General features: G+C 38.9%; 1 protein-coding gene across 2 annotated transcripts in view; it reads left to right on the top strand.

The window, feature by feature from the left end:
• Positions 1 to 21,735, top strand: part of CNTNAP5 (contactin associated protein family member 5) — a 796,957-nt gene that overhangs the window by 200,055 nt on the left and 575,167 nt on the right. For both annotated transcript variants that reach the window (XM_047084746.1, XM_047084747.1), the window contains exon 3: positions 83 to 276. In XM_047084746.1, coding sequence (XP_046940702.1) covers positions 83 to 276 — 194 coding nt within the window. The remainder of the gene's footprint in view (positions 1 to 82; positions 277 to 21,735) is intronic.

Genomic DNA, 21,735 nt, shown 5'->3' on the forward strand with positions numbered 1-21,735 from the left:
ACACCATTTCATTTCTCTTTGAGAGCTGTAAGGTGTGGCCCTGTGAGATGTTACTACAACCCACTCTCTGATCTTCTTCCAGGAACTGGTGGTTGGTCCCCAGCAGATTCCAATGCTCAACAGTGGCTCCAGATGGACCTGGGAAACAGAGTGGAGATTACAGCAGTGGCCACGCAGGGCAGATATGGAAGCTCTGACTGGGTGACAAGTTACAGTCTGATGTTCAGTGACACAGGACGCAACTGGAAACAGTACAAGCAAGAAGACAGCATCTGGGTAGGACATCTTTTCTCTTCTGGTGAATAAAACTGAGATGTGGTAATGGTAACCAGTGAGCATTTCTATCATTTTCCTATACCCAGATTGTTGGTAGCTTAGGAACTATTGAGTACCCATTCAGAAATAATTAGACCGTATATGGGTCCTATCTCCAGCATAGCTCTCGTTCGAAGGGAAATTAGGATGTCTGTTGCAAAAGTTTAGTGTTTTCCTCCTCTTCTGGTAACTTGAGTAATTCACTGACTAGGCCTCAGTTCCTTCGTCCATAAAACCTGAAGGATGCTACAAGAGTCTGATTGTTAATGACAATGTATTGATTTATTGAGTAGTATTTACTCACTTGTTTATTATGTACCAGGCTCTTTGCACACTTTGTAGTGCCCCAACTAGCTCAGTTATGTAATTTGACCAATATTGCACAATTCGTAAATCTTGGCATTAGAATCTGTAATCAGGTCTCACATTGAAACCACTGTGCTCAACAGCCTCTATCAAGATTTGAAAGGAATGAAAATGTTTAAAAATACAAGGCAACTACAAACTGTAAACTCATTCTGTCTTTATAAACAATCAGCAGCTAGGAAGCGAAGGAGAGTTTTCTCCAAGTTGTGAAAAAGAACTTTCCTTCCCTACCGCAAGGCCCAACCTCTTGACCTTCTCCTGTTAGTGAAAGGCTGTCCCCAGACTGTTAGAAAGGGAGAGCACATAGCAAGAGGTATCTGGAGGAAGCTTCAGAAACTCATGCACTGGATAACAAAAAATGTATTCATTTGCGTTGCTTACAATTTAGGGAAAAACATCTCCAAATATTTATTTTTCTCCCAATGTGCATAAAATGTGATTTGAAAACTGATAGAATTATCTGTCTTTCTCATAATCTCCCTACATGTTTTTCCCGTGAAATTAATTCCAAGTTTGTTTTCAAACTGGTATTGGTCTACATTTGTCTGTGTTGGCCATGCTTTGTTGGAAAAAAAATTTTTTCCTATTTTATGTTTATTGCTTTTTGCTAACCTCCTACTAATCAATATTGCTAATTGAAAATAATAGTGAAATGAGGATTAAGATTAGTCATGAACAGATTGCATCTTGAGAATAGTATTATCATCTTTATTCTGGGTTGCCTATAATATTAGGTTGAATTATTTTCAGAAAGCATGTGTTTTCTTCATTTTAAAAATAGGCTTTTGGGGACTATTCTATTTTTTCACTCAATTTTGAAGCCCCTATACAATTTTACAGGTTTTTTTTTTTTTGCTTCCTTTTGTTTTGCTTTTAGTTCAAAAGGAGAAATAATCACACCTTCCATTTTGAGGAAGTTTTAAGGTTTTATGTTGACTTTAGAGGGACTAAGAGATGTGGGATTACTTATTTTCTTTGGCATGTTCAATCAGAACTGGTCGTTTCTCAGAATGAATTGGAGTGTTGAGTTATTTTTTGTCTAAATATTTTTATTAAAGTGTAATCGACATGCAGTATTATATTCATTTCACGTATACAACCTACAGTTCAACATTTGTGTACCTTGCAAAATGGTCACCATAATAAGTCTAGTTACTGTCTGCCACCATACAGCATTATTGTCCATATAATATTATAGTCTATATTCTCCAAGCCACACATTACATCCCCGTGACATCTTTATTTGATATCCAGATTATTTTACTTCTTGATCTTCTTCACCCATTTTGTCCATACCCCAAGCCCCTCCCTTTTGGCAACACCAATCTTTTCTCGGTACCTCTGAGTCTAGGTTTCGTTTGTTCTGTTTGTTTGCTTTGAGTTTTAGATTCTACATGTAAGTGAAATCATGTGGTATTTGTCTTTCTATGACTGATTCATACTACTTAGCATAACTCCCTCATGGTCTGTCCATGTTGTTGCAAATGGCAAGATTTCCTTCTTTTTTTATGGCTGAGTATTATTCGTGTGTGTGTGTGTGTGTGTGTGTGTGTGTGTGTGTGACAGCTTTATCCATTCATGCACTGATGGACACTTAAGTTGTTAGCATACGTTGGCTATTGTTTTTAAAATTTTTTTTTTCAACGTTTATTTATTTTTGGGACAGAGAGAGACAGAGCATGAACGGGGGAGGGGCAGAGAGAGAGGGAGTCACAGAGTCGGAAACAGGCTCCAGGCTCTGAGCCATCAGCCCGGAGCCCGACGCGGGGCTCGAACTCCCGGACCGCGAGATCGTGACCTGGCTGAAGTCGGACGCTTAACCGACTGCGCCACCCAGGCGCCCCGCATACGTTGGCTATTGTAAATAATGCTGCAGTGAACATACGGATGCGTGTCTTTTTTGAATTAGCATTTTCATCTTTTTCAGATAGATAGCCAGTTGTGGAATTACTGGATCATATGGTCCTTCGTTTTTTAAATTTTTTGAGGAACCTCCATGATATTTACTATAGTGGCTGCATCAGTTTGCATTCTCAACAACAGTGCATGAGAACTGCTTGTTCTCCACGTCCTCGCCAATACTTGTTATTTCTTGTCATTTTGACAATAACCATTCTGACAAGTGTAAAGTGATAGCTTATTGTGGTTTTGATTTTCATTTCCTTGATGATTAATGATGTTAAACATCTTTTCATGTACCTGTTGGCTGTCTGTATGTCTTCTTTGGAAAGATGTCCATTCAGATTTTATGCCCATGTTTCAATCAAATTATTTTTATTGTTGCTGCCACTGTTGTTGAGTTGTATGAGTTATTTATATATTTTGAATATTAGCCTGTTATCAGATATATGATTTCCAAATATCTTCTCCCGTTCGGTAGGTTGCCTCATGGTTTTGTTAATTGTTTTCTTTGCTATACAGAAGCTTTTCAGTTTAATGTCCTATGTATTTATTTTTGTTTTGTTGCTTTTGCCTTAGAGTCAGATCCAAAAAAATATACACACAACTGATTTCAAAGAGCTTATGTTCTATATTTTCTTCCAGGATTTTTATGGATTCAGGTATCTCATTCAAGTCTTTAATCAATTTTGAGTTAATTTTTGTGTATGCTGTAAGACAGTGGTCCAGTTTCCTTCCTTTGCCTGTAGCTGTCCAGTTTTCCCAGCACCATTTATTGAAGACATCATCATTTCTCCATTGTATGTTTTTGCTCCTTTGTCATAAATTAAGAGTCTCTATTTTGTTCCAATGATCTATGTGTCTGTTTTTATGCCAATACCATATTGTATTTTGATTACTATAAGTTGGTAGCCATGGTTTGAAATCAGGAAACATGATACCTACAGCTTTGGTCTTCTTTGTCAAGATTGTTTTGGATATTTGGAGTCCTTTGTGGTTCCATATAAATTTTAGAATTCTTTCTTCTACTTATATGAAAAATGTCATTGGAGTTTTGATAGGGATGGTGTTGAATCTGTAGATTGCTTTGGGAAGGATGGACATTTTAACAATAGTTATTTTTCTAATCCATAGCATGAAGTATCTTTCTATTTATTTCTGTCCTCAAAATCTTTCACTGGGGTCTTATAGTTTTAAATGTACAAATCTTTAATCTCCTATGTTAAATTTTTTACTAGGTATTTTATTCTTTTGGATGCAATTGTAAATTGGAGCTTTTTTTTTTTTTTCTCTTTCTGGTACTTTTACAGTGTGTAGAAACATGACAGATTTTTTCATATTGATTTTGTATTCTGTTACTTAACTGAATTCATTTTTAGTTCTAACAGGTATTTTTTTTCGTGGAGTCTTTAGGGTTTCTTATATATAGAATCAGGTAATTTGCAAATAGTGACCATTTTGCTTCCGCCTGTCCAACTTACACCTTTTATTTATTTTTCTTGTTTAATTGCTATGGCTCCAATTTGCAATACTATGTTGAATAAAAGTGGGGGGAGTGGACATCCTTGTCTTATTCCTCAGCTTAGAGGAAAAGGTTTCAGCTTTATACTGTTGAACATGGTATTACCTGTGGGTTTGTCACATATGACCTTGATTATGTCCAGGTACATTCCCACTATACCAGTTTTTTCAGAGTTTTTATCATAAGTTGATGTTGAATTTTATCAAATGCATTTTCTACATCTATTGAGATGATCATATGATTTCTATCTTTCACTTTTGTTAATGTGGTATATTATATTGATTGACTTGTAGTTGTTGAATCTTGTATCCCTGTAATAAATCCAGCTTGATAATGGTGTGTGATCCTTTTAATGTATTGTTAAATTTGGCTTGGTAACATTTTGTTGAAGATTTTTACATCTATGCTCATTGGGGATATTGGCCTATAATTTTCTTTTTTTTTTTTTAATTTTTTAAGGTTTATATATTTTTGAGAGAGAGAGAGAGAAGAGAGAGACAGAATACGAGCAGGGAAGGGGCAGAGAGAGAGGGAGACACAGAATCCAAAGTAGTCTCCAGGCTCCAAGCTGTCAGCACAGAGCCCAATGCAGGGCTCAAACCCACGAACTGTGAGATCGTCACCTGAGCCGAAGTCGGGCATTCAACTGACTGAGCCACCCAGGCGCCCCAGCCTACAATTTTCTTTTTTGTGTTGTCCTTGTCCAGTTTGGGTATAAGAGTAATGCTAGTTTCTTAAAATAAGTTTAGAAGCATTCCTTCCTATTTATATTTTTGGAAATTTAAGAGTAGGTATTAAATCTTTGAATGTTTGGTACAATTAACCAATGAAGCCATCTAGTTTGTTGGGAAATTTTTGATTACTGATTCAATCTCCATAATAGTAATTGGTCTATTCAGATTTTCTATTTCTCCATAATTCAGTCTTGGAAGATTCTAAGTTTCTAGGAATTAATCCATTTCTACTAGGTTGTCCAGTTTGTTGGCATGTAATTGTTCATAGTAGTCTTTTGCAATCCCTTTTATTTCTGTGGCATGAGTGGTAACTTCTCTTTCATTTCCGATTTTATTTGACCCCTCCCCCCTTTTTGGTGCTGAGTGTAGCTAAAGTTTTGTCAATTTCAGTTATCTTTTAATTTCATTGATCTTTTCTATTGGTATGTTTGTTTATTTGTTTGTTTTTCATTTTTATTTCACTTATTTCCACTCTGATCTTTATTATGTCCCTCTTTCTACTAATTTTGGGCTTTGTTTCTTCTTCTTTTTTTCTAGTTTCCTTTAGGTACAAAGTTAGGTACAAAGTTTATACCTTTAGGTACAAAGTTAGGTACAAAGTTCATTTGAGATTTCTTTGTTTCTTGAGGTAGGTCTGTCTTACTATGAATTTCCCTCTTAGAATTGCTGTTGCCTCATCCCATATGTTTTGGTATGTCATATTCCTGTTTTCATTTGCCTCCAAGTAGTTTTTTTCTCTTTTGATTTCCTCTATGATCCAGTAGTTGTTCACTAGCATGTTGTTTAACCTCCATGTATTTATAGTTTTTTCTAGTTTTTTTTTTCTAATAATTGATTCTTAGTTTCATACCCTTGTAGTCAGAAAACATGTTTGATATGATTTCAATTTTCTTGAATTTACTGAGATTTGTTTTGAGGCCTAAAATGTGACATACCCTGCAGAGTGTTCCATGAGCATTTAAGAAGAATGTGTATCCTGCTGCTTTTTGACTGGAATGTTCTATCTCTACCTGTTAAGTTAATTTGGTTTAATGTGCCAGTTAAGGCTAATGTTTCCTTATGGATTTCCTGTCCGGATACTCTATCCATTGATTTAAGTGAAGTGTTAAAAGTCCCCTACTGTTATTGTACTGTTGTCAATTTCTCCTTTTTAAGCCTATTAATATTTGCTTTGTATATTTTGGTGCTCCTATGCATGCTGCATAGATATTTATATCACATTTCTTCATTTGATCCTTTTATGTACAGCCCCTCTTATTTCTTTTATCACAGTCTTTGTTTTAAAGTCTATTTTGCCTGATTAAGTGTAGCTATACCAGCTTTCTTTTGCTTTCCACTTGCATGGAATGTTTTTTTGGTTTTTTTTCATCCCTTAGCTTTCGGTCAGTATTGCTTTGCCTCTGAAGTAAGTCTCTCATAGACGGTGTATAGAGGCATGAGGCTCACAGAAACGAATCCAAGCTCACATAATCAGGCACTGATAGTGCCGAAATATTAAATATTAAGATTTATTTCTAAATATAGGTTATTGCAAAACTGTACTTTCTATTTCTCCTTTACTATACTTGATTATTTTTTAAGCTTAACAAAATCGATTTACTCTTCTCACTTTCAATGTGAGTTTTAATGGACCCACTGTGTACAAATAATGTTAAGTCCTATTGCTTAATTCACATGTTGCTAAAGTATTGGTAAGAAGGCAGCAATAATATCAAACTGTGTTTGCGTAGGGTAGAGATGTTGCTCAAACTCTCCAGAACTATATCAGCCTTCAAGAATGTCCATCAGAGACTCAGTATTTTACCAAATACTTTACAGACATAGGCAAAATCTGACTTGTGGATAATATTCATTAGTATTTCCACCAAATTATGCTGCTGGATGTATAGATTACTTTAAGGATTTTTATTTGTTCATTTTACTTTTTATTTTAAATTTAAACTTAGAAGTAAGATTATAGATCCACCAAAATTAAGCCTGGTACACAAGGTGAGTGCAATGGGAAAACAAGAGATTTTTACAAAACTCTCCAAATTGTTTTATTCAACTTTTCATAAAAAGTCAACACCTAAAAACATCAATATCAAGTACTGAATTAATTAAGTATGGTGTATAATGGAAGTAAAGAATCTCTTGAAGGAGACTTTCACATGGTCTTTTGAAGATCTTCGATTTTCAGATGATATGCTTTTAAAATTGAGTTAGCAAACAATGCAACTTAGTACATGCCATGGATAGCATATCAATTTACCAGTACTTGAGACTTATTTTATTTTGCAAAGTTCGTTTCGGAATGGGGAGCCTGAAAATTTATCTGTCTACACAATGTACACTATCAAATATTCATGCCCTAAGAATTCAATTTGAAGACTTTCTGACCTGGTACTGAATGGAATGTTCATGAATGAGGCCACCAAGCAGCCGCTTAGAGATGAATCATGATTTATGAACAAGCCAGAGTTTCCCACTACATTAAATAATCAGGTGTGAAGGTCTCAGGGACAAACATAGCAACGATTTTAGAATCTTAGCAGATTTAAAATCTCTTCCTGGTTGGCTCATAGACATGCCAAAGAAATGCAAATATTAAGTTTCCTAACTCTGAGCAGCAACATTAGCCTAAGATTGGTAAAATAGATAAATATATTTGGAACAAAGGGACCTCTAATTAAATCCACACAGACCAGAATCCTGTTACCACCAGTCATTTTGAAAGATAGGTCTGTAGAAACACTCACTTTTTAAAATAGATACAGAAATTGCTGCTTCAGCTCTGGGTCCCTCTTGTATGTGTTCAAACCCTTAATAAATCTATCTGTGTTTCCCATGTACAGCATGCAAGTGTTCTAAATATGCATCCCCCTCTACATGCATTGACATTTTCCTTTATTTTCTGATGTTTATCACTCTGAAATTTCAAAGACAGCTACTGTGCTTGTGTTTTAATACATGGTGTCCTCTTTTTAAATCACTATCCACATGGCTCATGATTGTGAACAAGTCAATTAGGATTGTCTCCTGTTCTTACCTAAGACAGTTTTTCAATGTATTATAAAATTTTAGGCAAAATTTTACTTGTCTTGTCCTTGAGCTTTCTTTGCCCCTCCCCTCCCCCACATTTCTGGGTAGATCAGCAATGCCAAGTATATTAGGAATGGACACAAAAACTTTATAGGAAGATTCCAAAGTATGATCTGTTTTATTTCCTTTCTAATGGAGGTGTCATACCCATTCTGGCTACAGCAGCATATCGGGGTAACAGTTCCAGTCAATGGACTCACAAGTATTTAATAATTATTAGTACATTAGTACAGAGCATCAAGCGACTGCTAAGATCTTCAACTTTAAGTTGGGCTCCGCCAGTGCATGTTGAAAGGGCATTTCACTCATCTCAAAGTTAATTTCCATTGTCATAGCCCCCAGATTCCATCACCCTTTATCACATCATCCTTTATCATATGTAAAAAATGATATATATCACAAATCTGTTATCCTTTTATATCCAAGAACTTCAGTACCAGAAACCCACAGTCTATAAAAGACAAAGAAAAATCTACCTGAAGTCCCCAAAGTTATCTTACACCTGACCTGCAGGCCCCCCACTCAACCACTTTTAGTTTATAAATAAAATATCTTTTATTGAGACATATTGAATACATTATTTGCTTTTCCTGACCACTTTTACACATATATGAAAGTGTGCATACAAATTCTTTCTGTAATTCAATTATAAATCCCTCCTACTTAGAGATTTTAATGTCACGTATACACTTCAATAAGTTTTTCACTTACCCTACTGTGCTTTATTTATGAAGATGACAGAAAGTAAGAACTAGAAGCAATCTATAAGAATCCTGGAATTTCCAAATTTCTCTTTCTTCTAATTATTTGCCATTTTTTCCCTAAGTTTACTCCTCCCATTATCAATGTTAAAGCTATATTCATCTCTGTAGGTAAAGTTATTCTACTTGTCTTTTCCAAAGATAATCTAATGAGGCCCCCTCAGGTACTAGTTTTAGACAAGTATCTGTTATTGCTGGATTCGTCAACATTGACCACGAGGATATTAATGGTCTGTTTTACCTACATATTCTCTTACTTGTCTCTAATCTCCATTTAATTAGGCATTCACAATCAGCCTCTGCTTAATGTAGATCATGTATTTTAAGATGGTATCATTCTAATCATTCCTCTTGCCATAACATAGGAAGGTTTGCTCATGGGGGATGTAAGGGCCACAGTGATATGGACCACTGGGGGAAGACAAGAAGCTTAAAGAATTGAAGTCATTACTAAAGCAAGGGATTTTGCAGGGCTGGCACCTAAAAATGAAATAATCACAGGTTAGAATACATCCAAAGGGTTGTAGTGAATTGGGTTGATTCCTCTGGGGTCTATATTCCAGGAAGCCCAATGCAATGAAGGAGCTATTCTATCTGGCACTCAATATGAATAGTCCCTCGGCTAAGATTACCAAATATATTATCTAATACCTTCTAAATAATGTTAATGAATTTCTATTTTACAGGGGAAAAATGAAGTTTAGAAGGGCCAAGGAACCTAGTCCATATCACAGAAGTAACAAAGTGATGAACCAAGATACAAACCCAATTCTATGTGTCCATAAAGCCTAAGCACCTGAATCGCTTGATAACACCTTACTCAGTAGTTGATGACATAAGAATTAAGAGCCAGTATTCTCAGACAAAGGGCTGATGTAAACTGGGCTAGGATCAGGACACATTCTGGTCCAATGGGGAAGTAGCCCACTAGGCTAAACCAAAGTGGAAAATTCAAGTCCCATCTGGGCTAAAGCAGCATGGCGAGCCTTGTGGGAAAGCTTGGTGGCTATGGTGATGTCCAGGATGTAGCCCTAGCACATTACATCTTTGTCAACTAGTTTCAGATTCTTCCTACTGGTGGCTCTGAAGTCAGTGGTGTGCTCATAATTGTTTCAGAAAGAGGTTAGAACTAGCTCACTGGCCTAAGCCTTCTGTTGATGTTTCTATAAAACAGATCATCAGAACAAGAGCTGGGAGAGACTGATGTATACAAAGCCAAAATCTGTCTCCCTCGAGTGTTTACACATTGAACCTCAGTTGTTTGCTCATGCAATGTGGGCATGAAAATGTCTACCTCCTACTCTACAGAATGGTTTCTCAAATCTTTTATTTTTAAAAAATGTTTTAAGTTTATTGTGAGAAAGACAGAGACAGCACAAGTGGGGGAGGGACAGAAAGAGAGAGGGAGAGAGAGAATCTCAAGCAGGGTCCACACTGCCAGAGCAGAGCCCAACATGGGGCTCGAACTCATAAAACCATGAGATCATAACCTGAGCCAAACCCAAGAATCAGATGCTTAATTGACTGAACCACCCAGGCACCCCTCAAATATTTTAACAACAACTAGACTCTTTGATTCCTTTCTGTCATGGATGCAATTTTCATTCCAGTAGGCCTGCTCAGTGATGGCCAATAATCACGTGACAGATTCCATCTGCCTCATTAGCTCATCATTACCCACTGAAACTACTGTAAATTATTGATATTCAGGTTACAGTTTTCTTTTCTGAATATCATGTTGCCTCTTCCCAATATGTCAGGCATTTAGTTCTATATTGAAGAATCCTTTGGCCTGTATGATAAAGTGGTCTATGATTTCTTGTAGCTTTATGGCATCTGTCTTCATATAAAGCACTTGCATATGTTAGCCAACACTTTTCTCACACAGAGGTCAATAGAAACAATGGATTATACATTTAGGTCATCAGTTCCCTGATTTTATCCTTGAGTGACTTCCAAACTCTCTGGAAGATGGCTGTCTGATCTTCATGATTCATGCACATTTATTTTGCCAATTTGGTCTAGAATATGTTGAGTATTGATCAACTGTTTGATATAGTATTTTAAGCCTACCAATTTCAGAAAACAATTTGTGAGTGAGAATCTCATTACCATCCACATATATCTTTTAAATTCTCATTATACACCAGACAGTATGCTAGGTGTTGGGCATAAAAAGGGGTGTTCAGGTCTGATTAATCCCTTCCCTGAATGTGCAGAGCCATCAAGGGGAAGTAAATGACACTGCAACAGAGCATGTGTGTTTAAGTGGCACCGATGGCCGTCCAGGAGCAAGAAACTTCAAAAAGGTGTGCTGGTCAGTAGGGAGCGCAAGGGACATAGTTGAGTCAAAAGGGCAGGGGCTGTGTTCAAGTTACTCTGGCTTCCCAGCAACTACAGAATGCTGTGTGCCTAATACTAAGTCAACAACTGTAAGAAGGGAGGAAGAGGAAGTTGTATGAAGGGAGGAACACTCACGGGGGATAAGTGCTAGAAGCACAGTCTTAAAAGAAGTGGTATAAGATGCATCTGAGGTACGCAGAATTAATCAATTTAGATAGAATATTTCTCTGGTCAGTTCTACGAGATTAACCTGGCAAGCAGAGCTAGCTAGATATTATGGGCTCCTAGTACACACATACTTTCTTGAGCTACAGACCAAGAACATAAGTCATCATGTGTTTATAACTTTGTTTTGATTTTTTTGGTTGTTGTTAAATAATAAACACATATCATAAAATGCTATCAAATATATTTTTCAAGGTTTTGTTAATAGTTCTATCCTTGGTTCTTTCTCATACATATATACGTACAAGCTTTTAATGTATTTATTTTACAGTTGGCCATTAATAAAACTTCAGTATTACGCTAAGCAAAGGAAGTCAGTCAGAGCAAGACAAATATTGTAGGGTTTCACTCATGGGTGGAATTTAAGAAACACAACACTAAGGAGGGCACTAAGGAGGGCACTTGTTGGGATGAGCACTGGTTGTTATATGTAAGTGATGAATCACTGGGTTCTACTCCAGGAACCAACAGTACACTGTATGTTAACTAACTTGAACTTAAATAAATAAATTTTTTTAAAATTCAGTTAAGAAGTTAGCATGTTTAGAATTCTGCCTCTGATTGAATAAAGACCATCAGTGCAAAAGCCAGATATCACCACATAGCAGGCCAACAGAAGCAAAGAATGAAGGGAAATGCAGAGGCTTTTGATTACAGTAGAGTCTAGTTGCACCATCGCTTGCTTGTATGACTTTGGAAATGCCACTTCATCTTTTTGTAGTGATTCTCCCCATCCATGGCAGGCATATATCTAGAAACTTCCAGGCCCTTTGCATCTATTCCTCTACACTTCCCTGCTTGGACTCTTTGTGTTAATGGGCTTCCCTGTGGGTTGCAATGAGAAAGACATGGCAATCAAGTCTGAGTTTCAGTAGGGATCCGGCTCAGAATTGACAAGGTCCTCAAAGCTTGATATTCCCTGTGAATCATCCCCATGGTTTTATCCTGAGCACTTTCCACTGACCTTGGATTCTCTTATCACTAGATGAGGCTCTGCAGAAAAGGGAAGAAACAAGCGGCCAATCAGCATTGTGAAAGCAACAGCTGGGCTTTACCTCAGAATCAGCAGGCTTCCCTCCAGCCCTCTGGCTCCACATGTAGCCCTTGGAAGTTCCTCGTTGATGCCCATCTGTTTTCCTTTCTTAGTGTTAGAATTGGCTGAGATGTTTCAGAGAACTTCCCAACATGGGGTCTCGCCTCTTTAAGGAGTAAATACTTTCACACATTTACACATGTGGCATTTAAACACGTCACATGGACACGGAGTCAACACACAGTCTTCAGGATTAATATTCATGTGGACACTTGCTAGGGGAGAGCAGATGTTTGCGATCTCCTACAAACTGGTTGCATTTGTAGTGGGATAGGATCCAGCAGCTGATAATCAAAGGAAGGAGGAGGCTCTGGTTAAAATTAATTCTTCTAAATCCACTGCTTTTAAATTAATCTTATTGTTTAAGTCCTCAGTTCACAGGAAACTTGACTTTAATTGTATTTCTGATACATATAAACCAGTTAGGTTTTGGAGACATCCACCCTAGATTTGGAGAAATTGGAGTTAATATCCCAACTTTAACGTATAGCAAAGCATTAGATTTTTTATGTGAACATATTTCATTATTTTAGTGAAGTATAATGACCAAGAGGAAGAAATCCTATTAGGCACCTTTTGTTTATATAGTCCTTTTTAAAAAATGTTCATTTATGTATTTTTTGAGGGACGGTGAGAGAGAGAGAGAGAGAGAGAGAGAATGAGAATCCCAAGCGGGTTCCATGCTATCCTTGCAGAGCCTAATGAGGGATTTGATCTCACAAACCATGAGATCATGACCTAAGCTGGAATCAGGAGTCAGATGCTTAACCAACTGAGCCACCCAAGCACCGGCCATGTAGTCTTTAACTATCATGATTTTTTTTTCTTTCCTCCCCTTAGATTATACCCATCTTTGAAGTCTGACAGCTAGAAATTCCATGACTTTGATAAATGTTTTAGTACGTGCGAGGCTCAGTGTCCTCCTCTGCAAATTGGGTATATAAATGTGCTTACTTAATGTGGTCTGTTAAGGAGAGATTCTCAAAAAAAAAAATGTGCCTCAAAATGTGCCACATTGTTTATGACACAGATTGCTGGGCCCCACTTGCAGAGTTTCTAATTCAGTAAATCTGGGACGGAGCTGAAATTGCATTTGTAACAAAAATCCCAAGTAATGCAGGTGCTGTTGGGTAGGGGCCTCGCTTTGAGAAACACTCACTTTGAGAAACTGTCAATGGGTTAATATGTGTAAACTTTACACAGTACGAAATAAATAAAGGATAGATACAGTTGCTATCACTATTGAAGGTAGGTGTATGTGATGCACCTGGGTACCTGCTGCAGATACCCAGAGGAAACTAGCTTTCAGTTTTCATTCTTTTGAGCTTTGTACGCAAATGGAAAGCAATCTTAGTAAGTCAGCTTTTTTTTTTTTTCCAATAAACTAAATACTCAGTGGAGAAGGTAAGATCTCCTTGTGGTTGCAGGCAAAGATAGGTACCCACCCAGGCTCATTAAAAACAATTAGCTGAGAGTCCTGGTAGCAGACAGAAGAGGAGAGGAGGAACCTGGGGGAGTTACTGACGCCTAAAGAAGAGGGCTCTGGTCCAAAGTCTGAAGCCCCGAGTGCCTACTTGGCTGTAGTCAGATGGAAGGATTCCAGGCCTGGCAGGGACCTCCAGCAGGCTAAGAGACTCTCAAGCGTTCTTTAAAAAGTCCAAAAGAAAGCAAGCTTCATTAAGTTTATGATTACAATGATAGCAGGTGATAGTAAAGAGAAAAAAAGCATAATACAGTCAGCACAAGTTTCAATTCCTGTTAAGTATAATTTCTGGTTGAGTTTGCCTTCCTTTAATAGGAAAAAAGGAGAGAACACAAGTGAAATATGAGTGTGAGTGGGACTTGTGAGTGTGAGCGAACTTGTGTTTCGTGTCCCTGATTGATTGCAACTGTTCGTGGGGGGGGGGACCCCCCTTCCCACTGCTGAGTCACCAAAGGCATCGCTGTGGCTGTAGTAGCCATCTGGATTAGAGAAGGAGCTGAATGGTATCACTAAATTTGTCTAGATTCTAGATTTACAAGTAATTCTCCAATTTAGGGGCTTAAGAATTATTTGGAAATTAATTCACAAGTCTGTATAAAAAAAGAGCAATGTTTTTCTTTCTTTTTTTTTTTTTTTGTCTTGTTTTGTTTTTAAGTATTAGAAGTACAGAGAGAGCGTCCTTAAAAATCAGGCTTGAATTATTGTGGCCCGAATATCCTAGGTGCTCTGTTGTGTGGGAAAGGAGATGTACTTGGAAAAAAAAAAAAAAAATCTGTACCAAAGAATCATGGGCCTCTAACATCCTGTCTTATCTGATTGTAATTTAGGATATCAAGCATCTGTTAGGCACATTCTGCATGCAGTAAATTAAGGGGACTTAAAGAGTAGGAGATAGAAATCCCTAATCAAAGGTGAGATAAATGCACAGAAAGGTACACAATAGAAGGGTGTGCACAGATTGGCATGGACATGAGAGCATGAAGTTTCTGACTTGTCAGTAGGATAAGTGCTGTGAATTTTGATCTTGCAATGGCTCTTCCACAGTGTTGAACTATCTGTCCCTGTTTATGACACACTGCAATTATCTGCAGCCCAAGTCCCACTAATGGACTGTGAAACAAAGTGGAAGCAACCCATAAGGGCCCAGCAGATAGGCACGAACAGGTCAGTGCTCTGTTCTAAACAAGACAGCTGCCAGTGTGTGGGAGCTTCTGTGAACGGGAAGGAGTCTGAGCCAGGCGAGAACAGGGGGAGTGCTGTGTAGGCAGAGAGGTCCCAGGTATACCTGCTGCATTTACCCTGAGGGGCGGGTCCGCGGGTCCTTTCTGAAGTTTCTGTGTCCACACGCCCCCCCCCCCCCCCCCGCTCCGGGCCCCGCACTTTTCCCCACCCATCACCAATTTCTGTGAGGCGTCATGCTGTGTTTCAGACACTGCGTTTACATGTGTGTTACAGGCATGTGACAATTTAGGAGTGTATGTGCGCACACAGAGGCGGCGCCAAGCCATCGCTTGGGAGGGGCGTCCTGAGTCACCCGCAGAAACAGGTAATTTGAGGGAAGATCCCGTGCTTGCTGGCCACGCTCTGCTTGGACCCCCTCCCTCCATCCCCACCCCATGAAGCCGGCTGCCCCCCCCCCCCCACCGCTCATGTCCACCAATGAATAGCTGCTATTGCTGGGGGAGGTGGTGTGTGTACCTCGCTGCAGGAAGTCACAGGTGATGCCCAGGGCCTGTCTCTGAGACATCTCTGGGAGAGAAGGCGGCTCTGGACGCCCTTGAGCCCGGTTTCTGTTTCCTCGAACCTGTTCTACTGGGTCCTTGACACACCCTTCCCTCATTCCACGCTATGTGCTGGACTTCTCTTTTCGACATGGATTTGTCACTTGGTGAATAATTTCTGAAATGAATGACACCTCGATAAATGGCCTTGTGAGTGTTGTGCAGGGGCAAGCTAAGTCATCGTGTAAGAAAATGCAAAATCTTTCTTCTTATGACGTCGTAAACACGTTTCCGAAATAACTACAGGGGCGCCTGGGTGGCTCAGTCGGTTGAACATCTGACTTCTGCTCAGGTCATGATCTCAGTTTGTGAGTTTGGGCCCCACGTGCTGAGAGTTCAGAGCCTGGAGCCTGCTTCAGATTCTGTGTCTCCCTCTCTCTGTCCCCTCCCCCCGCTTGCGCTCTCTCTCTCTCAAAACTAAATAAACATTAAAAAAATATTTAAAAAGATGAAAATAGCTACACAGTTACAAAAACTTTCTCTCAAAACTAAATAAACATTTAAAAGATATTTAAAAAAAATGAAAATACACAGTTACAAAAACTTTCCAGGTCTTTAAGTGTGCAAAATCAGTAAGAATGCTTTGTAAGCCTCCCACCCCCACCCCCTGAAACTTGAAAACTTACAGATGATGTTATTTACATGTAGAGATATGAATGAAACTGCTGTTTTATGAGTGTGTTGCTATTATTTTAGCTAGAGTTGATAAATTGCATTGATATATATGTGTATGTTTATATGCATACATATTAATATTTAAAGATATATTGCACATATATATTTGTAGATTTAAATCATATGAATATATTTCTAGATTAAATATATGTGTGTACATTTATCTTTAAATAAACTTAGATAAATATATGTGTTGTATATACATCTGTATATGTATGTTACATATTATATATATAAATATATATATATATTTAAATATTAGCATGTATCACCTTGATTTCTCCATAATTATAAATTCTGGAGACTTTATGATTCTTCCAGATCTTTTACCTTTATGCCAGTTATTAGAAGATTTAGATGATTTTGCTTTATTTACTTTGTATTAAAACCTTTATGTTGGAATTAGATGTCGCAACAATAGCAACATATAAATTATGCCAAGTTACTGTAAAGTTTCATTGCTAATTGCCCAAGTCTTATTAAACTGCAAAAAAATGAAGGCATAGTACTTTAGTGACACGATGACCAAGCTGGACTCTACATTTTGTCATACAAGTTGCTATTAAATGAGAGGCACTATTAGATGGGATTGCAGATACAGATGCGGATATAATGATACAATATTTTTGGCCTGAAACCATCTTTTAAGCATATTAGAAACAATGGCGCTAGCAACACATACGGAGTGTGTACTGTGAGCCACACTCGTGCTGACAACTTTTTATAAACACTGCAAAGGAAAGATTATCCCTACTTAAAGATGAGACCATAGGGCTCATGAAGTTAATCATCAACCCAGCCTAATGTGTGTAGCAAAGCTGAGACTTGAAAAGGGGATATCTGTGCTCAAGGCTCATGTCCTTCCCTTCACATGACTCATTCACAACCAACAAAAGTACTACCTGCTTGTAACACAGACATGCCAGCTGCCTTAATTTAGAAAAGTAGCCAGCACTAATAATTCTTTGAAATAATCATAATTTCTGTATTTTTTCTACTCGGAATGACCCCCCGTTGAACGTGTTGCTCTATTGTTCAATGACTTATGTGATTTTTTTTATTGAAACCTGAAACCAAAAACATAAATTACTGTGTTTTGGAAATAATTGGGCACCACTTATCAGAGTTCCTACAGACTGGATATTAATAAAGAGAGTGCACTCTGAATTAATTGTCTTCCACTTGGAACTACATTTGCTTATCCAACACTAGTTACAATGCTGTCAGTAATCGAGACTGTACTCCATGGATTCAGCTAAGATGGTGATGGCAGCCAGCAGGTGGATTTTTATTTTATTTTATTTATTTTTAAAGTTGTAGTATAGTTGACACCCAATGTCACATTAGTCTCGTGTGTACGACATAGAGATTCGACATCTCTGTATGTGATGCTGTGCTCGCCACACATGTAGCCGCCCTCTGTCAGGGAAGGTGGATTTTTGATTCAAATTGGATCTGGATTATACTGTTTCATTTGAGTCTCTTTTGAGAGTACTTAAAAAAATTCTCTTCCACGAACAGATTTGGAACACGAACTTTGGATTTAGGCAGATCTGAGTAGGAATGCCTGCTACTTACTAACGTTGTCAACCCTGGGCAGCATTTTATGTCTCTGAGCCTTGAAGTTCGCATCTTTATAAGTTTATAAAACCTGCCTCTGAGTGGTGCAAGAACTCATTGAGTTATCAATCCGTGCAGATCCCCAGTGTCTCTGACATCTAAGAAGCAGTCAAATTAGCCATCTTTGAGTCCTTATTTGAAACGACTTTGGTTGTTTACCAAGACTGTGTCAGCCTTCCGAAAGGCACGTATTTTTCTTCAAATGTACGGTGATAAACGCAGACAAAATAGCCCTGTTTGTGTTCCCAGTATGTTTTCTAGGCCACTGGCATTTTCCAATCCCTAAGGCCACCTACAACATGCTAGGGGCCAAGAGAGGCACCTTGGAGGCTCTGAACAGTTGAGCGTTTCCCCTGTCGGCGGCTGTGCCTCTCAGCCTGGTCCCAGGGTGGATGAAGCGTCTGCCATTCTTGTGCATAGACACAGGTTACTAAGTCAGGACAGAAAGTGTAAGTGGGTCTAGAAACACGATAACCCACCTGGAGGGCCAGGGATTTAACACTGAGCAGATTTTTAGTCACTGACATTTTGTTTCATTCGGTTCCCAGGAAAATCATTTTGGCATCATTTCAAATTAAAAACTGGGGCCTTGGCTGAGGATGGCGTCTTATGATAGGCATCTTGCTGAAGGCCCAGAATCTCCAGGGCCATTCATCAACACCCAGTCCCGCAGTGCTACGTAATAGCAGAGCATTGTTTGTTCATTTCAGAATGGGCTGGCTAGCCAGTCAAAACGAGTCAGTCAGAATGCTTGACTTCCAGAAGCACAAGCTTGCTTTGCAATTTGTTCTACTACTGACATAGAGTCCTTAACCTTCTCCCACTAAATAAAAATATTGTCTAACATAGGGCACGTGGGTGGCTCAGTTGGTTAAGCAGCTGACTTCGGCTCAGGTCATGAGCTCGTGGTCTGTGAGTTGAAGCCCTGTGTCTGGCTCTGTGCTGACAGCTCAGAGCCTGGAGCCTGCTTGGGATTCTGTGCCTCCCTCTCTCTGCCCCTCCTCTTGCTCGTCTCTCTCTCTCTCTCTCTCAAAAGTAAATAAACATTTAAAAATTTTGAAAAATATTGTCTAACAAAGATTTCCATGTGAGCAAACATGTTACCCAAAGTCTCAAGTAGCAGCAAGTTCTGGACAAAGATGTAGACAAAGATAAGATATAAAGAAAGGAGGGAGGGAGACATTGTGGGAAGTAACAGATTCTGGACAGGGTATAGGAATAGGGGCTCAAGAAAGATCTGGATGGTGTTGAAGGCACCAAATTCAGAACCATCTCTCTCTGGTGAGACTTAAAGAAACTTTCAAAAGCGGGTACCAAGTAGAACAAACACAGGGTTTGGAATTAAGGAATCTATGCCTCCATGCTGTCCCTGTCCCTAATTGTCATAGGCATCTTCAGGGTCACTTAACTTCTCTGGTCCCCCAAGGGTGTATCTTATTCTAATGCATGTACCTTGTCTGGGCACTCAATAGGTGTTCAGTAAATGCTGGCTGTAATTACTATATCACTTTCAACAAGTATTAGCTGAGTAGGTATTGTGATGAGTCACAGGACTGGATTTTGGGAAAAAAATACATATAATAACTGCCCAGAAAATAAAGAAATGCCATCTGTTTGGCTGAAATGCAGGACTTGAGTTGGGCACATAGGAGAAAAGCCCGGGCAGTATATTGATACACCTCCTGGATTTTGTTCAGGTAAATTTCTTGTTTACACTTGCTCACACCCACATGTTTTAATTGTGTCACCTTTCGCTCTCAAAACTGTTTTGGTTTAGATGCTAAATTATATGGGCAATGTGCTTCTAGGGCCCATTAATTCAGTGCAAGCAAATTATAATTAACACAGAAAAAAGAAGACTAAGGGAATGTGGTATCTTTTGATCAGGTGTGACCAGAGAATGGGTAGTGATATTAACTGATGTTGATGATCCTTACGTCATGCTAATTTAGGAGATGGCCAGCAACATTTTCTTTAAGAGTTTAAAGTTAAAGCCTGATGAAAGAAATACCATAGATAACATTTTCGTTGTAAGCCTCCAGTGGTCTTAAAGTTCAAGGTCTTTAAGAATCTATATGACATCAGTGTGAGCAATAATGCAGCACGTATAGAAACCTAATTTCTTTTTTTTTTTGAAACAAGAAAACATTATTTTATTTTATCTCAATTTTGATGTTTAGAAACCCTAATTTCTAAGGGGTTCCTGCAGGATGCCTGTGAGGGTAATCAAGGATGGGGCTTACCTAACTGAATTAATTTTTACTAAGGACAAAATCAGCTTATTTGGGAGAAAGATGTCTAGCAGAATGCATATCAGCCTGTAAGAGACCGATACATTTGATTTTGAAGCTTCAGAGGAATCAAGGAGTGCCTGGGTGGCTCAGTCAGTTAAGAGTCCAGGTCTTGATTTCAGACTCAGGCCATGATCTCATTGTTTGTAGGTTCGAGCCCTGCACTGGGCTTTGTGCTGACAGCATAGAGTCTGCTTGGGATTCTCTGTCTCCTTCTCTCTCTGCTCCTCCCTGCTCACACTCTCTCATTCGCTCTCTCAAAAATAATAAAATGCAATCAACATTAAAACAAGTAGAAAAAAAATAGTAATAAAATAAAGTTTCAGAGGAATTAGGTCACTCTTCCATTCAGTGAAAGTGTATGTAGGGACTACAAGATTCAAGTATCTTCTTGTGGTCACTTTTTAACTTGCACACAGACTTGTAATGGGCTGAATGGCGCCACCCCAAATCTGCGTCCACCTGGAACCTCAGAATGTGGTCTTCTTTGTAAATAAGGTCTTTGTGGATGTAAATATTTATGGATCTTGAGGTGAGATCAGCCTGGAATTCAAGAGAGAACTGTAAATCCAATGACTGCTGTCCTTATAAAAAGAGGAGAGGACACCAGAAACACAGGGAAGGTCATATGAAGTTGAGGGTAGAGACTGGAGTCTTGCAGCTGCGAACCATGGAACACCAAGGATTGGCAGGACCTCCCCAGTAACTAGGAAGAGGCAAGAAAGGGATCTCCACTAGAGCTTTCAGGGAGAGCCCAGCCATGCTAACACTTTGATTTGGGGCTTCTGGCTTCCAGAACTATGAGACCATGATTTGATTTTGTTTTATGCCTCTCAGTTTGTGGGAATTTGTGTGGCAGCCCTGGAAAACTATTACGCTTCATGTATGAGATTGTGAAATGTGCTGTGACTCCACACATGTAACCCTGACCTTCTCTGCCCGAGCATGGACCCTATGCAGAGCGGCCCTGACTCACCTGACTCACCGACAGCACCTTGCTGTTGCACAATGCTGCCACTGGTCCCAAACAGCCATACTGGCTGTGCTCTATAATCCTTTCTGTCTTGAAGCATTTACTCATAGGAACACCATCATCTGTAATTCTTCCTCAGTCTCCCCTCCCCATGTCCCTTCAACACATACACCTTCACTTCTGGAAATTGTCTCTCATCTTCTGAGATCCAGTGTGAATATAATCTCAGACCCATGATGACACTTCTCCTGATTCAGTCACTTCGGAGAGAAGTGATCCCTTACACATCTGCATTCCCTTCCCACTTTCTTGGCCCACGTCTTAGGATGTGTAGTAAGTCTTCTGTACATTGTGTTGTAATCCCTTCTGGTGTGGCTTCATGTGGGATAGTCTTGTCCAAGGAATGAAACGGTGTGAGTTTGAAAGACAGAGTCCTGTCTGATTTGTATCTCCGTCTCTGGACTTTGCCTTGCACAAGTAAATGTTCAACAGCAACATGTTGACTATTTTGCCCTGGCTGCCTCATTCCAGAGTGATAAAACTGAGATGTTCTCTAAAATTACTTTTCCATCA

This window comes from Lynx rufus, unplaced genomic scaffold (assembly GCF_022079265.1).
Source record: "Lynx rufus isolate CCGP_SWC_20201006 ecotype Redwood Valley unplaced genomic scaffold, mLynRuf1.p SCAF_2, whole genome shotgun sequence".
NCBI classification, from domain to species: domain Eukaryota; kingdom Metazoa; phylum Chordata; class Mammalia; order Carnivora; family Felidae; genus Lynx; species Lynx rufus.